At 35.3% G+C, this 17,786-nt stretch overlaps 1 protein-coding gene across 1 annotated transcript in view; it reads right to left on the bottom strand.

Annotated features, from left to right (window-relative positions):
* The window catches only part of LOC150086115 (U6 snRNA-associated Sm-like protein LSm4), a 54,517-nt gene that overhangs the window by 12,536 nt on the left and 24,195 nt on the right, over positions 1-17,786 (bottom strand). Inside the window, exons 3-4 of the mRNA XM_090373721.1 lie at positions 16,456-16,554; positions 6,119-6,305 (exon numbers count right to left, since the gene is read on the bottom strand). Of these exons, the coding sequence (XP_090229847.1) occupies positions 6,119-6,305; positions 16,456-16,554 (286 nt within the window). The remainder of the gene's footprint in view (positions 1-6,118; positions 6,306-16,455; positions 16,555-17,786) is intronic.

Below are 17,786 nucleotides of genomic sequence, written 5' to 3'. Positions count from 1 at the left end.
TGATAAGGAATCATTAATTATGATTATTTGTAAATGGTACCTAATCCATTGTTCTTGGGACAGTGAAAAATCTGGTTCTATTAAGTTATTTGGTTTTTAGGAGCATTAGCAACTAAGGCCATATTGCTCCAGGGATATGCGGTGGTCATTCCCTGACTTTCCCCACATCCTCTGTATTTGGTGGTCACTGGCTTGAACCCCAGTCTAATTTGGTCCTTGAGGTTGTCACAGACATTCTCCCAGATATGCCAGACAAGCTATACTTGCTATCTGGGAGTCTAAAACGCTGATGAAACTGATATTCGGGTGACACTCAAGTCAAGTGGACCCAATTTCGGAAAAGTCCGGACGGTCTGTGACAGCCAAATCCTCTGCTTGCACCTTCACGATGGTGGGACTGTTAGTAATCCTGGGTATAACCTCCATGCATAAGTACATGGTGGGTGACCACCCAGGTGTGAACCAACGTAAGCAGGGGTCGAGGTGTGGCGCCCACACCACATGGAGGAACACCGCCCCTCTATGTTACCAGGCAGTACTAGGTGGTAGATGACTCTCATCAACCGGTGAAATACCACCACTTTGCTTATTGGAGGCTTGAAATGGTGGAACCCATGTTTAGTCTCTAGAGCTAAGTTCCGGTCAACCTTTCCCTATCTCTTCCATCATGCAGTATGATTGATGACTTTTGAGGTTATGATGAAAGTCGTGGCGAGATCCAATATTCCTTACATTTCGAGGGTACAGCTCTAAAACGGTGTTCGCAGGCCGGCCGCTAGTTAGTACACCAGACTGAACCTATTGGTAACTCTCTAGGAAGCTTCCGGATCAGCTAGTGTATAATCTTGCTGCCTCTACTCTGCCAGATAGTGACTGGAGGGAGTCCGAGTAGTGTGTATGCGGGGAGCATTGTCGAGGCCACGTTATGTCAAGGATCTGGGTATATTCTTACCACATGTACGCCATATCCAAAAATTTCATTACTTCATACAGCATGTCCCACCTACTTTTCCTTACTATTGAATACACCATGAATTGTCAAACTAATAGAGCAAGCTTATCTGCGAAAAGATCTAAACCTCCCAAGGACTTCCTAATTCATTTCACAAATATACGTGGTCTCAATTCTAATCTCAACGATGTCCATTTCCACTTGCAGTCTGCCAAACCCCATGTACTTTTTCTGACAGAATCTCAGTTATCGGTTGATTCATCTACTGCTCATCTCAGATGCCCAAATTATTCGCTGTATGATTCCTTTCGCCTCAAAGGTGGTACTTGTGCATATGTCCGTTCTGATATTCCCTGTCAGAGACTTGGCAATTTGGAATCTCCTCTCTTTGATCTTCTCTGGCTTAAAATCTCTCTACCTCATTGTGTCAAATTCATCTGTTGTCTCTACCGTTCTCCCAACTCCACTAATCACTTGGAGCTCTTTGACTTCCTCTCTTTGCAACTAGACTTTCTCCAGTCCAACTTTCCTAACAGTGAAGTAATTTTCCTTGGTGACTTTAATGTTCACAACTCCAGCTGGCTTCCGTTTTCTAGTCACACCGACCCTGCAGGTCGAGATGCTGAGGCTTTTGCAATTACTAATGACCTAGCACAGATTGTTCATTTACCTACAAGAATACCGGACAATCCTAATCATACAGCCAATACGCTTGATCTTTTTCTCACAAACAACCCTTCTAAGTACACGGTCGAAGTGAGAGGTCCTTTAGGCACTTCAGATCACAACTTGGTGATTGTCTCTTCTCCAATGGAACCTTTATCTCATGGCTATTCCCAACCACGTGTTGTTTGGCATTACAAGAATGCAAAATGGGATGACCTGCGAGACTTCTTTTCTTCTTTCCCTTAGTCGGATTACTGTTTCAAAACTCCTGATGTCAACGTTTACTCAGATCGTGTCAGTGAAATTATTCTTGCAGGAATGGAATCCTTTATCCCACACTCCACTTTAAAATCTCGTCCTTTATCTAAAGCTTGGTTTTCCAATAAATGTGCTAAGGCTGTCCAAGAGAAGAATGTTGCATATCGTAATTGGCTTGTTTCTAACTCTTCAGTTTCATTTTCTGCCTACACCAAAGCTCGCAACAGTTGTAAAGCAGTTATTAACCAGTCCAAACTAGAGTTTGAACAGGCTAAGAGTAGAAAACTTGCTTCTTGCCCTAATGGTAGCCGAGCATTCTGGTCTCTTGCCAAAGCTATTGGCCGCAACTTTTGCCCATCTTTACTCCCACCTCTGTCCAAACCAGATGGTTCTGTTGCCACTTCAGCCAAGGATAAAGCTGACCTTCTAGCATCCCATTTTTCTTCCAGCTCATGTATTAATGATCTTGGTAAAATACCTCCCACCATTCCCAACACGCTCCATTCAATGCCTCCTGTGGTCTTCCGTCAAGAGGATATCAGAAGGATTTTGATGAATCTTGATGCTAAGAAAGCTCCAGGTCCTGATGGTATTTCTCCAGTTGTTCTCAAAACCTGTGCTCCTGAACTTACTCCTATTCTTTGCCGCCTTTTTTCACTTTCTTACTCCAAAGGTGTTTTTTCCTTCTGCTTGGAAATTTGCTCATATCCAGCCAGTTCCTAAAAAGGGTGACAAATCCCTCCCATCCAATTATCATCCCATTGCAATTACTTCTACTCTTTCTAAAGTAATGGAGAAATCAATTAACCGCCAACTCTTAAATTACCTAGAAACCTTCCGTCTGATCAACGATCACCAGTATGGATTCCGTCAGTGTCGATCCACTGGAGATATTCTGGCTTATGTTACCCATTTATGGACTAATTCAATGGAAAGGTTCGGTGAAACACAAGTAGTTGCTCTTGACATTTCAAAGGCTTTTGATCGTGTTTGGCATAAAGGTCTTCTAAACAAGCTTCCATCTTATGGTTTGCCAACTGTTTTTAATAATTGGTTATCCAGTTTTCTCTCTGATCGCTCACTGAGGGTGATGGTAGATGGCTCTCTGTCTTCTAACTTCTCCACTAATGCCGGTGTCCCTCAAGGTTCAGTTCTTTCCCCCACTCTTTTCCTCTTGTATATCAATGACCTTCTTCCATTGACTGGAAATCCTATCCATAGTTTTGCCGATGATAGCACATTGCATTCAACTTTCCATTTTGAGAAACCTTGTCCTGCTCAATCAGCTTCAACTTCTCGAAAATCTGCTACCAATTCCTTAAATGCCGATCTTCAGGTAATTCTCCAGTGGGGCAAAGACAACTTAGTTGATTTAAACCCTTCTAAAACTCAGTCTTGTCTTATATCTCGCAAAAAGGATTCTTCTACTCCTATGCTTATCTTTAATGACACTCCGATTTCTAGGCAGAATGATATATCTCTTTTGGGGATTACTCTAAATCTAATCTCTCTTGGCACAAGCACATTACAAATATTGCTTCCTCTGCATCTAAAAAACTTGGTTTTCTCTTTCACTCTCGGCGTTACTTTTCTTCCAAACAGCTGCTCACTCTGTATAAATCGCAAATTCGCCCTGCCATGGAATATTGTTCCCATATCTGGGGTGGTGCCCCCAAAACCTCTCTCCGGCTTCTTGATTCCATTCAGAAGAGGGCAGTTAGGTTAATTAATGATTCATCTCTAACAGTCTCTCCACTCGCTTTCTCATAGACGCACTGTTTCTGCTGCATGCCTCTTCTACAGATACTTCCATGGGCACTGTTCTTCTGAATTGGCTCCTATAATTCCTGCTCTCTCTTTCAAAACAGTCCGAACACGTGCCGCCACCAGCCAACATCCATTTACTGTCCAACTTCAAACCCACAGAACCAACTTTGCATCTTCCTCATTTATTCATTCAACTGCCGTTTTCTGGAACAACCTTCCTTCATACGTATTTCCTGAAAATTACAATCTACAGAAGTTCAAGTCCAATGTCAACAAATATCTTCTTTCGTCTTCTTAACCTCAAACCCAAGCACGGTACTAAGTACTATAGGTCCTAATACCTCTCGTGTTTGGGGTTCACAAAAAAAAAAAAAAAACTCCAAGAAACAAGTGCTATGCACTGCTGCTCCTGCCCATGGAGGTGCCGTTCTATTAAGTAACAAGTTGTATTACAGAGTGTGCAGATCAGAACAGCACAAGTCTAATTATAGAGGAATGCCTAGGAAAGTCTACTACAGTGTATTCAGCTCACAATGAAGATAGAAGGGAGTAAAGTATTAAACAGCAACAATTTGTGTCATTTCTCAAGGGATCGCAACACTTATTGTGGAAACTTGGTATTTCAATGAAAACCTAAATTTTGAATATCTTGCTTGCTCCAGTGTAGCAAACAACTGGCAAGTAGTTATCTTGTTTCTGTGAAAACAATCTTTCTGACACAACTAGGATAAGACTAGTGTAGGAACAAAAACAATTAACCTGAAATGTTAATACTTGTCTGGTTTTGCTGGGCATTCAAGAAAAATTCGATATACTTGCAATTTTCTGCAGAAAAATCATTTCATAAACTAGTGCAGTCAAGTTAGATCTTAATTAGGAAGGTGGGGGGAAAAAAAATTCAGATTTTTAGTGGTTGATTGATGGTTAATGCAGGAAAATTAGAGGATCACTTGTCGCTAATGCTGGTGTTAATAAACCTAGCTCATTGGATTATAGAACATTATGCCTGTGCATGTTTTTTTTATTAGATACCTTTTTTACCACACCAATACTTTTTTTTATTTAATTCTGTTGGCAATATTCTAAACAAGGTTCAGGCAAAAAGCCTCAAAAGAAAATTTTTCCTGTGTTTAATTTCAAGGTTATAATAAGCAGATGCAACTTTAAACAAAAACTATGAATTTTCTGACCATGAATTTTATTTAGTCACTTGCATGAAGTGGTTAAGAAGCTCTGCTTGCTACCAAGGGATTGCCAATGACAGTTTTTTTTGTTGTTATTGTGTAGTAACTGAAATATCAGTCTTCTCAGTATATTATAGGTTCTATAATATTCGTAGAAAATTTCTTTATGCAAATAAGAATAAAAACAGTTTTAACTTTAAGTTAAACTTAAATGGGTAGGTATAACATGCTAGTCAAATGTCTCCACCTACTGTAAATGATTGAGTGTATCTGTAAAATGTTTAATTTACTTAAACATACTACTAAAAATACAGTAGTAGCTGTTTTTAGTATAAACAGTACTTGATTTATCATGCTATTGATAATTGTCACCACTTGTTATTTCAGTATTTGTTTTTCACCCTCACATTAAGGAATAGCTAAAACCTTATGTTTCACTTATGTTTACTAGCAATTTTCTGAACAAGTTTTATTCTTGAATTGTACAAGATGTCTTACATGGCATTAATGATTTTTGTCAATGACAAGCTAGAGTCCAAATCAAAAAATGCAGCAGGGCCATTTCAAATGAATGGTGATTGCATGATCAGTATAGATAGTAAGCCTCAAACAGCAAAAAACTTACTTTCATAATACCATTTCTGGCAATAAAAGGGTTGAATTTATAAATTTACAAACACATGATACCCTATGTGTAGTCATCATTCTACAAGCATAAAATGGCTATGAGTGATGTGCCACACCACATCACTCTTAGTTAATGTATATGAACAAGCTTTTTATAAAAAAAAACTTTGATTTACAGCTCAAAGGAATAAATGTCCACTTTCAGCAACAAAGTCCAAACTTAATTTAATCATTATGCAATGAGTTTTCAGAATGCTAGAAATGTCAATGAATTTCTTTGACTAATTATGGCACATGAGTTCATTTAGGTGGCAACTAATGTGTTAAGCAGAATTCAAAAACCTAAAACATTACCCAAAAATGAAAAATCTGGGCACCTGTCACATGACCCAGTGTTTTTGCTATATTTTGGGTGCCATCACCACCAAGGTTTAGGCTTCTCAAATAACTAAACAAACTAGTCCTACAGTTGCAAAGATTTTTTAATGTGACAGACAAACACAATGAACCTTTATTCTACCTATTGAAACAATATAGAACACAGATTTTAATTAAAAATCTGTACCAAAACCTTTAAGATGAGCATTTTCTTTAGTTTGATTTTATAAATATAAATTCTCTAGAAGAAAGGTAAAGATCAAAATTAAAGTTGTTGAATACATACCTCTTCCTCCACCTCTACCTCTCTGAATTGCACCACCGCCACCACCACGTTTTATGTCACCTCTACCTCTTCCTTTTGCAAGTACATCTTCTTTTACCATATCTATAACCTCATCAGGAATCCTTAAATATTTTATTGTGCTGCCTCTAATATAGCATTCTGGCATTTTCCAAAATTTATCCCCATCCTAAAGTGAGAAGAAAAAATTAACTTGTCAATGTTCATAATATAGTTAATTTTAAACTAAAATTAATCTTGTGGACTTTTCTATTTAAAAATGTGAAACTATCAAGCAGGAACCATCAGCCCAGTTCACCATGGCAAATTAAATATTAAAATAACTAACATAATGACTAATACAAGTCATAAGTTTCAAATCATATCCCATAAAAAAAAGTCTAGTGTAAAAAAAGGCACTACACCCAGTAGTATTATTTTCTTTGAGAGGTTTGGCTTAGATTTGTTGGAAATGATGTAGTTGGGATTTTTTGATGTGTAAACATCTTTAGCAGCACCTATTAAATTTTGGACAGTAGTAAAATCAATTTGTCACAATTTTGACAAGCAGAAATGATAATTTTCTTTTCATAACAAAAAAACAGTCTGGAGAGGAGATCACACAAAGGATCATGGGAGATAATCTTGGATGTGCTCAGAGCGCAAAAACCAGCTGCTTACAGAAAAAAAAAAAGTTTGATTCGAGAGCATACCACTTAGATGGCTTTGGCAGAAACCTTTTGGTAACCAGAGAAACTGATAAATTCTTGAGGGCAGTGTGCACAGTAGTTGTCTATCACAATGGCAGTCTGACCAGTTGACATGCATGTAATGCAGGCATTACAGTACTCAGCTGTATTACTGAAGCAGTTGTATATTTCCATCATGAGGAAAATCAAATGCCTTTCATTAGATTTCTTTCCACAACCAACTAGGCTGGTCAAGAGTATTTGAATCTCGTTTGTGGTTCGGAGATAAGACTCCCAATTACATGCATGAGTAGAACATTTTGCTTGTTATTTGGTTTTTAGGAGCATTAGCAACTAAGGCCATATTGCTCTGGGATATGCGGTGGTAATTCGCTGACCTTTCCGCATCCTCCGTATTTGGTGGTGATGGGCTCGAACCCCGGTCTAATCAAGAAGCATGTGCTATGCACTGCTACTCCTTCCCACCTGGCTACAGAGGCACCTCTGCTTGCTTGTCATTGGCCATTCTCATCAAGTTTCAGAAGTGCTTGTTGGTCAAGTTTGTTTCTTTGAAATTGCACTGAGTTGGTTCAGTGTGGCAAGCTTTAGATCCTCATTCATTCATCTCACTGTTTGGATGATTGCAAGTTTTGAAAGGGGTCTTCTTGCAGTCATGTTAGAAGGCTATGCAGGTCATTACTGCATGCTTCATCACGGTCACTGTCATCTTGACACATCTTACAATTGTTTTGCAAATGGTCCAATTTACAATCTAGTATGATCTCTGTTGTCATCTTAAATCTTTTACACACTTCATTTCTGAAAGATGTTTTCTCATTGTGAAATGGGATGTGCAGCATTACCATCTTGTGCTTGTAGAGATCCTGAGCCAAGTCAGTTTCTATAGCATATTACTAGTGGATACTGTCATTTCTTGCAGATCTCATTAACACTGCATGTATAATTTGTGACATGCATGACAGAGTAACATGATAGTAACAAACAAATACTTGTATTGTTGCAATCATACTATTCAACAAATGGCTATAATCAAATGGGTAATTAGGCTATTGGCCTAACCTCTTCCAAATGTTGATTCAATAGAAGCAGTTGGTGTGTATCCTATTTATTGCTAACATTGATTCAGTAGAGCAAGTAGTGGGCATGAGCATAAATTATATGGTTCATGATTTCAGTTCTAGCTATTTGAAATTTAGCTGTTTTCAAAGATGTTTACAACTTTTTTTGTTGCATACAGGGTATACATGATTTTTTTTTAATAGAAAAAGGATGTTATTACTAAAGGTATTCTTTGCTTCCATTATCCAATACAATGGAAGAATAAAATTGAGTGCACTGTTTAAGTGGTACACTTCCCAAAAATATTGAGCACCACACTTGTTTATGTGACTAATGTAACTGATAATGCATAAAAGAGACAAGATTAGATTTAAGAATTATCTAATTTAAATTAGAGCAATGGATATTAACTACAATAGAATGTTGGTTATCTGGAATAATTTGAAAGGTTGATCTTTCTTTTTATTAAATGGTAGTACAGCAAATTCCAGTTATAGCAGTAACATCGAAAATTGAATTTTGATTATAATAAGAGAAAGTTTAACAGGTTGTACAAACAAATCCCAATAAATCAAAATCTGCAAATTGTTTTATGGTTGTGACCAGGGCTTTTTTGGGATGGTACATAATAGTATGGCATACCGGCACCTTTATTCACAGGTGAAATTTGGATGCAGTACACTTCGAAATTTGTAATATTCTGTAAATTTTTTTAACATGTTTACCTACTATTCAAATAAGCTTAGTTATTTAACTAAATTTGCATTTTTCACTCTATTGTTAAGATATTTTCCACATAAAACTGTATAATCATTTTTATAATAATTCTAAATTATTCAGTCAGACCTCTGTTTAATTATTTTGATTTAAAATAGTTTCCGTTCAGTGAGAATTTTCATATAGCAAACAGATTAGGAGAGAATTAACTCAGCAATTAGTGCTGCTGCACAAATTAAGAGAGCTAAAGCATTCTACAAAACTTAAGTGGTACGTGGTAAAAACCTATCCGACCACCTGTCCCACATGGAGAAGTCACTCTGGTCAAGAGTGAGCAGGCAGATCAAGGGGTATTCCCAATGGGCTCTGCCCACCTTCTACTGCAGTGGTGTCCAACCTTTCTAGTACAGGGGGCATATTAAAAAAAAAAATATATATATATATATATATATATATATATCAGTTAGATTTCTTTAGTGTGTTACATTTTCCATATCTTGTTGCATGTAAAAGTAAAATTTAAAATATTTGGAAATTTTATTAAGTACATACACAATTACATTTACTGAACAAAAAAACATTTAATGAGAATTTTTTTGATCATTAACAAAATTTAAAATGCTGTTTTAGTTCACTTTCCGGGCGGGCCGTAGGTTGGACACCTCTGTGAATCAACTGTAAGAACCCTGTTCAAGAATTAGGAGGGAGTGATTTTCTTTTACCCTGACAAATAATCATCTGTTGTTTCACGAAAGTGTGTTATCCTCATTTTTCCATATGGTCACAGTACCTGAATATCCCAATGACACTGACATTTTGGACAGTTCCAAAAAAATAAATTCAAATTTAAGAACTAGTGACAATACTGATGAAGAGAGAAGGAAAACTAGGGCAACGAAGGTATTAATCCTTCTAAACATGAAATGTTGGCACTTGGTGAGAAGGAAGTTAGAAAATTGTCAATCAGGTTACAGTTAAATGAAAGAGATACAATTAGTGGATTTCAGGAATACCTAATTGAAAAGTTCAGAAGAACTGAAGCATTTGATGAACACTAAATACGATACCAAATTCATCAAGTGAATGTGAAAGAGGATTTTCACAAATAAATCTGATCACCAGCCCAACCAGAGCTTCGTTAATGATAAAAACAGTTTCTTCACTACTGTTTTTTAAAATTGTAGGTCCACCACTAACCCGCTTTGATCCAGCAAAATTTGTAGCCGCTTCGGAAATTTCATTCAGCAAGAGAGACAGAGGAAGAAAAGCCGGCATAGGGTGTTGGATGAAAACTTAATAAAAATTTGGAATATTCTACAAATTTTATTATGAAATTTTTCACTTATTTATTTTTAGGGTCTGTACTCTAACAAAGGACCCTTATGTCACTCTGCTGTCTGTCTGTCACAGCATTGTATCTCTGGAAACACAGCCTATTGACTTAATTTTGCATGTGTTTGTACATCATTTGGGCCAACATAATGCCATATTGATCGTTGACAGAAATTTCTGAGAAATTGGGGTGGGGGGGGGGTAAATGCAGGGGGGACAAAATGTCAACAATCTATAGCTTATAATACACACCATTGGAAAGAGCTCAACTAGCAGGTTTAAAATGATTTAAAATTAAAAATGGCAGCACCAGACAGGAAAATTTGAGGTTTTGTGTCCCCCTCTATTTCCATCACTAATGGAATTAAAAATCATATTAGCTATGTGTTATTTGACGCTTATCAAGGGAAAATTATTCAGATTGAAATCAGTCATTTACTTCGCATTAAAATTAAAAAACCAATTTTATTGCACTTGATTCTTTGTACTAAGTAACTCTCCTTTTGGTGACAAAAAGGTTGCTAAATAGTTAGTTAATAATTCTATAAAGGTCATTTATAAATTTTGCGATGAGAAATATTTTTTAACAGTTTTGAAAGCTGGAGTTGTACTGGCCAGGAGGTACTCAGAGAGCCAGTGTTGAGTTAGTGGTGGTGGGGAGGTGCCTGCGTGGAGTCTTGTATGGCCCTCACCTGCCAGTCACTTCTCCCCCAAGACTTTAATCGCTTCTCCAGGAAGAAGTTGCAGTCGCTTCTCCCACTCTTATCATTCACAAGAACTGGAAAGACTCAGATGTTTTTGTTAGTTCCTCAGTTTCAGTCCAATCTGGAGTTTTAGAAACTTTTTTTCAGTTACCATAAACACCCTCTATTTGAGATACTACACTAATGACCCTTCATCCTGAGTGCCCAGCACTCAGTAGTTTGCCGATTTACTTATTTTACTTTTTTTATAATCATTTAATAATAAATTTATGCTTAATAAACTGTTAATATACTAAATTTGTTGTTCTTATTCCAAAAAGAATACTACTAAAGTAACAATATCAGGAACAAAAAAAAAAAAAAAAAAAAAAATTAGAGTACTTTTCATATCCTTTTAATTTAATTTTTCTTGACAGCAAAGAATTACTGGCACTTTTTTTTTTTTTTTTTTTTTTTTACAAAAAGCACTGGTTGTGACTCCCTAGAATTTTAAGGGACTTCAGAAATGTGCTTTAGAAAAAATATCAGAGACCTGGGTTTTCTTTGAAACCACAAGTGAATTTCAGATTAGTTTAACTCCAAATTTGGTAAGAATAATATTGGCCCGAAATGGTGCAATTTATTATTGTTCTCCAATTAATGGTAAAATTGTGAGGGAAAAAAAAAAACCACAGCTTTAACATTGCAACAAAAAACAGAAATTAAAAAAGATGAAAATTTAGGAAAATTTCTCCAAAGAATAATGTGGAGACTTCAACAATTTACAACATCAAGAAAAATTACAGTGCTATAACAGAATTTGTGTCCATTATGGATAGTGAAGGAGGATCTAGCAAGAGAGAGAGAAAAAAAACGACTTAACCTAAAAATGCTGCTTTAGAGCAACTATTTTTTTTATTTTCTTCACAGCGAAGTTTAGGTGAACCAGTGTCTGGCCCAATGTTGTGCAAGAAAGCATTGGATTTTAATTGAAAATTAAGAGGTAATGAAGATTAAGGCAAGTACAGGTTGGCTGAAAAACTTTAAACAGACAGTATAGTTGAACTAGATATTCAAGGCGAGAAACTTTCTGCAGACGAATCGGCAGCAGTGTCCTTTAAAAGGAAGTTTGCTTCAGTTAAGCAAATTAAGAGGAAAAAAAGTGTTTATAATATTGACGAGACTGGCTTATTATGTAAAGCATTACTAAGAAAATGCCCTAGTCACTAAAAGAGAAATGCCTGCACCAAGTTTTAAGAAGAAAAAACCAAGTTACAATTGCCATGTGGGTGTACCACTGAGATGCAGATTGTCTGTACTCTTTATCGGCAAGTCGAAAAATGAAGATTTAAGTTTCCAATTTTCCTGTTTAGTATAAAAATCAAAAATGCTTTGATGGATGTTTGTTTTATTTAATTGATTAGATCAAATCTTACCTTACGATTAAATATACCTTACCTTAAATTTATTTAATCTCACCAGAAAATTCTGGTTTGATTATCCAGAAGTGGTCTGACACTACTGTACTTAAATTTTTCTTGGGAGGGAAGAAAGATTTTATTGAAATCTTTGTGGTTTTACTTGTTTATTTAATAAACAAGTTCTTAGAAAAAAAAAAAAAATTTGGCTTTTCCCCTTTAAAGGAGCACTCCCTCAACTGAAAATTCATGTCAAGTGAAAGACAAAAGCAAATCATTTCTATAAGTGAATAAAATTATTCCCAAGTAGACAATATTATTGTGTTGCAGCTATAAATCAGCACTGATCACCAATTGAGTGTAGAAATATTAAAACTCATCTACAATAGCCAATATATATAAAAGAATATTTTGGAAAAAAATGCTTTTTCATGTGCACACTTGTTTCTGCAAGGTGGGGCTAACTGCTATTTCATCATGCTACAAAGTGATTGACAGGTCTATCTCAAAGACCACACCTAGGCAAGTCACTCTTAAATTAATTTCTACATGTCTCCAGACAACAATTCAATTTTTCAAAAATTTCTTCAGCTATTAGCAATGCTGTTAATGGCAGTAATAGAAAAGAGAAAGATCTTATCAAAGGCAGAGAAGAAAAAAGAAAATCTTGAAGAGTACAAAACAGCACTTAAAAATCCTGATATCAAAGAAAACAAAGCAATTATAACAAGTTAAAGACTTCACAATTAAGAAAGAAAGATATGAAAAGAGTAAAAAAAAAAAAATGAAAATCTCAAATTGTTGATAGCTCTACTGAAACTCCAATTATTGATAAAAGAAAAAAAAAAATCTTAAATGATAGTGGTAAGAGACAAAAATAATCAAATAGATTCCTGAAAATATTTGCAGTTCATAAAATTTAATACATGACATTTTTGGAAGTATCAAAAATCCTTTGGAAGAAAAGTTTCAATGTACATTTTAAGCTGCAAATGCTGTTCACTGAATTAAAAAAAAAACCCAGAAATTAAGATTCCAGGAGAATTGAAGAGTTTATTCAGACTAAATTATGCTAGATAGCTGTAATGCTGAAGAATACAACTAACACCCAAAACACTAACTATCCTCTGGAGCCTTCAGGTTTATTCCTGTATAAATTATCATTAAAAGATAAACAATTATGGTTTTAAGAAACTTAGATATAAAAAAAAATGACCACATGTAGTTGAAATAATTGGTTTGTGAAAATATCACAGCTCGATCGAGAACGTATATTCAGATTCATACGTGTTCAAATGAAGGGAATATAAACTTCATTTCTCAAACAGTTTCCTGTGAAATTGGCTTTTAGTAAGACAAAGTCAAGGTCAAACATTATCTAAAGTTGGTGTTGACTTATGTTTTTTTTTGCATGGACAATTGTATGCTGCATTTAGTGAAGGCAGCTAAAATCTTGTATTAATGGAAAACTAATCAAAAAACATCACCTACTACCACTCATCCTGGAGGGAAAGATCGAAGGCAAGAAACACCCAGGCAGACCGAAAATGGCATGGCTAGATAACATCAACACCTGGCTTCACATGACAACAGCACAAATTCTACACGCAGCGCTAGACAGAGAACAATATCAAAACGAAGTTGCAAACGCCATTCGGCAGCATTAAAGAAGAAGAAGAATCAAAAAACAATAAAATTGGACAAGAAATGTTTATAATCAAATATATAAATGGTTTTGTTATTAGATAATAACATTTTTAGTAAATTTTGATTATTAGAAGGGGGTGTGGGGATTCCTGCTAAAAAAAAAAAAAAAAAAAAAAAAAAACCAATATAAAAATGTATAATTCAGGTTTGTATGACAAGTCAGAGGAGAGCAAAGACCTTCTGGCTTGTTTAATAAACATGTTACATACCTAAGCCCAGCCTTAGATAATTAACTAGCCTCTTTCAAAGGCTAGAAACTTGAGTTAAGATTTATTCATTTAGCAGTCAGACTGCTAGTTCAACTTCATAACAAGAGTAGTGATTTTTATTTCAATAAAGTTATTTTTGGAAATGTTTTGATATGATCTTGGCAAGAATTAAAGATTGCCCCGTGCTTCAAGGTAATGAAAAAATTGATCAAAATAATGTTAGCTTTTCATTTTAATTCTATTTAATACTTATACTAATGAGTATCCACTTTATTAGGAACACTTATCTAATAAGAAGTATCACTTTTCTGAGAATTTAAGCCTGAATTGCTATCACACCCATCCCATTCTAATTTAAAGTCATCCCTTCATACAGTCAAAGTGGTAAGAAGACCGAACAGCAAGTTCTACAAATGGTTTATAAAAAGATAACAGAACACTGCATAAAGTATATAGCCATTAGAGGTGACTACATCAAATAAAAGAATTAACAGATGGTTTCAATCTTTCTACAAAGGCCAGAAATTTAAATTGTGTACACAGAAGATGATACTTGCTATTTGGTTGAGATACCTAATAACATTTCCTTCACCCTCAAAACACCCTTAAGTTTTAAGAGTATGAATTGATGCCAGTAGTATTTGACAAGGATGCTGGCTCATCTAAACTTGCTTGTATCCTCAAGTTGCCTCAGATAGGGCAGTTGTTCCTTGCTATGAACAGCTCATTTCACTTCACTGGCCTGCTCAGTCACAGATCAATCCTATCAAGCATCTGTGAAATAAAGTCAATCTCATGCTTTGAAATCATTCTGAATGATTATGCCCTGTAGCACAATACATTATTCAGCAGGATAATGTTGTAAACAAGATATCTAGTTAGCAACTATGTTCAAGTAGGCTATAACACTCAAATGTTGATCCACCAATATCAGGGAAAACCTAATTAATGCCACAAGAAGCCCCACACCACACTTCCAACCCTGCAGTGTTGACACCTGACACAACTGATTCATAAGTGTTATCATAGCCTGATACAGTTATCAGCATAGAACAGGGATTGGAAATTTGAGTGAACAGCCATTTTTGATCTAATTAAAAAAAAAAAAGTCTGAATATCTGCATCTCAGCTCAAGATGGGGGAGGGAGGAGATTTTAGGAAATCTAATAGAGTAGGAAGGAGTTTTCTTTAAAAAATTGAAATATTTATTAATACTAAAAATTTAACAAAAATCCAATTAGGTACAAATTAATGAGAGACTTTTGCTGCTGAACTTCTTGAATGAAGTCAGGCAAATGAGCTGTAATTTATCTTTAAACATGCTGAGAGACTCATTGTTCAGACAGTTTCTTGATTTATCTTTAATATAGTTCATGTTTGAAATATTTGCCCACAGAAATACAAACCAAAAACAAGTCCAAATGCAAATATTTTCAAGTTTATTGCTTGTCTGGTAAACCACTCTAGCATCAACACACACAGTTTGTTCTTGCTTTTTCAACTCTTCTATTACTGTCCATTTGTGTAGAACTGAAAACAGCCTTTTGCCTTGCCAAATCCTCAATTTGAGTTTTAAGGCATTTTAGTCTTGCACTTCACATGTCCTTGATTTTTAATACATCAAACTCAATTTCAAATTATGCTTCATGTGGGCTAAAAGTTAAAGCTGCAGTTACATGTTCAGAGAGCAGCAGGTTGCTGACCCCTGATATAGAACTGGAAATAAAATTTGCAGGCCAGGCAACCTCTGTTCACTCAAGGTGGAGAAAGTCAGTGCATACTGTACCCATATGTTTTCAGTTGACAACTATGGGTAGAGTATGAAGCCCAGTGAGGTAGCTTATTTCTATATATCCATTTGCAAGCCACTGTTATATACTATTTATATCAACTAGTCTGTCTGCCAGACTGCAGAATTCTTTTCATTCCACCAGCATTTCACATTAAAAATGCTTTATTTTTAGTCACAGGATTGCCACTCCCTGGTTGTGAGTTCTCAGTACACTATACATGTGTTGAGAATAGTTGCACCAGCACACCTAGCACTGCTATTGTACTACTACACTAAAACTAACTTAGCTCATGCTGTTAACTTATTCTCACCTAGTTTCTCAGCATCAAATCCATGTTATCTTTTCCACATCAACTTTCCAATATTTCTTTCACATGAAGTACCATATCAGATATCATGCCAACTTTTTCCTTAAACCAATTCCTTCCTAATCTCACATTTCTTTGCTTCTCAAAAGCTTTTGGGCTGTCTAAACTCCAAATTTAAAAAAAAGTATGTGATTTTTACTTTTAAGAATGGAGCTAAAATCAATGTCATCTAGCATTTCAAAACACAAGATTAGTTTAACTTATCCCAACCTGACCTAACTCAAACTTAAGAAATAATACAAGATGTTTTTAATGACATTAAAGCCAAGAATATTTTCTTAACCTGTGACTTCCAGTGGATTAATAAATAGTATTAAAAATATTTAAGCACAAATTGTCACCTACCCTTGATGTACAGATGACCTCTCGAAGATTAATATTCATCCAATTGTCACAATTTACAAGATGTCCATTATATGTTTCACCATTTTTCAGTTCAACAAGCTTGAAAAGAAATTTTAGAAGAAATATTAATCTTTGTTAATCACTGTCATTCACATAAATGAATATTTGTATGCAATTTCAATGAGCAAGTAATTTGAATATTCTACTGTAGATATACAGCCAAGGTTTTTAACATGCATTCTCAAACACTCAATTCTAGCAGGAATAATTTCCCATTATATAAAAGATGCACGACACTTTATAAACAATATTAGAAAATAGTAACAATGGAATGATCACATCAGAAATTCTAGTTCATTACTTGAGTGGTAGAAAGTTTCAGAAACTTCACGTACATCCATTTCTTAACTGAACCTTGCAATTTTATTTATTTATTTATTTTTTTTTTGTTTACTACTCTGCATGGGAAAGGAGAGCATCACATTCTAATCCTTGCCTTAGATACTTAAGTTTATGATGTATGGCTTGAATGATGATATCTGCCACATGCAATTAGAAATAAATTATACCATACATTAGTTATTTAAATAAACATTCAATCATACTGGGAACAATGCTTGAAAACATTTCTTGGTCATAACATAGCTTACAATTGCCACTAAGCAATTCCCCTGATTTCCAATAATCTATTGCGAGACTAATTCATTTTCTTTAGTATTTGTTGCTTGGAAAAACTGAGGTAAGTAATATACTATAATACAATGACAAATTGCCAACACTGTTTCACTGCCAGAGCAGAATAGTGAAGCAACTCTTAATACTACTTTAACTCAAATCAAAATGCAAACCTTTATTAAAAGTAATCTAATATGATTGCCAAAATATCAGCTGCAAGTTTTCACCTGTCATCTTGATGTATATAGTTTTAAAGAAATAATCCATACCATCCTACATTATATTAAAGACTGCAGTAGTATCTTGCTATATTTATTCAAGAAGATGCAAGAAGCCAGGCTTTTGCTACATCAGGGTTAGGAAAGGTCTTACACAACCTTCATCACGACCAAAATTGACATCCATGAACAGTGGGTGTGTGTGCACACCAAAGCAGAAGTCCTGATATAGCACCAGTTATCATACACATGTAATTATCTCAGGCATAGTAATTTAGTGTAAATTATGCAGATCCTATGATGCAGCAGTATATTAAAAGCCTGTACACAGCTTGAATTGGAAGGTAGACTTTCCATGTGGGAAATGGCTGGATGCCATATCCCACATGGAAAGCTTGGTTGTGCACCCACTAGGATGCACAACCAAGACATATCTGA

Source organism: Mastigoproctus giganteus, chromosome 5, assembly GCF_048544385.1.
Source record: "Mastigoproctus giganteus isolate SK-2022 chromosome 5, ASM4854438v1, whole genome shotgun sequence".
Lineage (NCBI taxonomy): Eukaryota > Metazoa > Arthropoda > Arachnida > Uropygi > Thelyphonidae > Mastigoproctus > Mastigoproctus giganteus.
The sequence above is the reverse complement of the archived record's forward strand: the minus strand, read 5'-3'. Positions and strand labels throughout refer to the sequence as shown.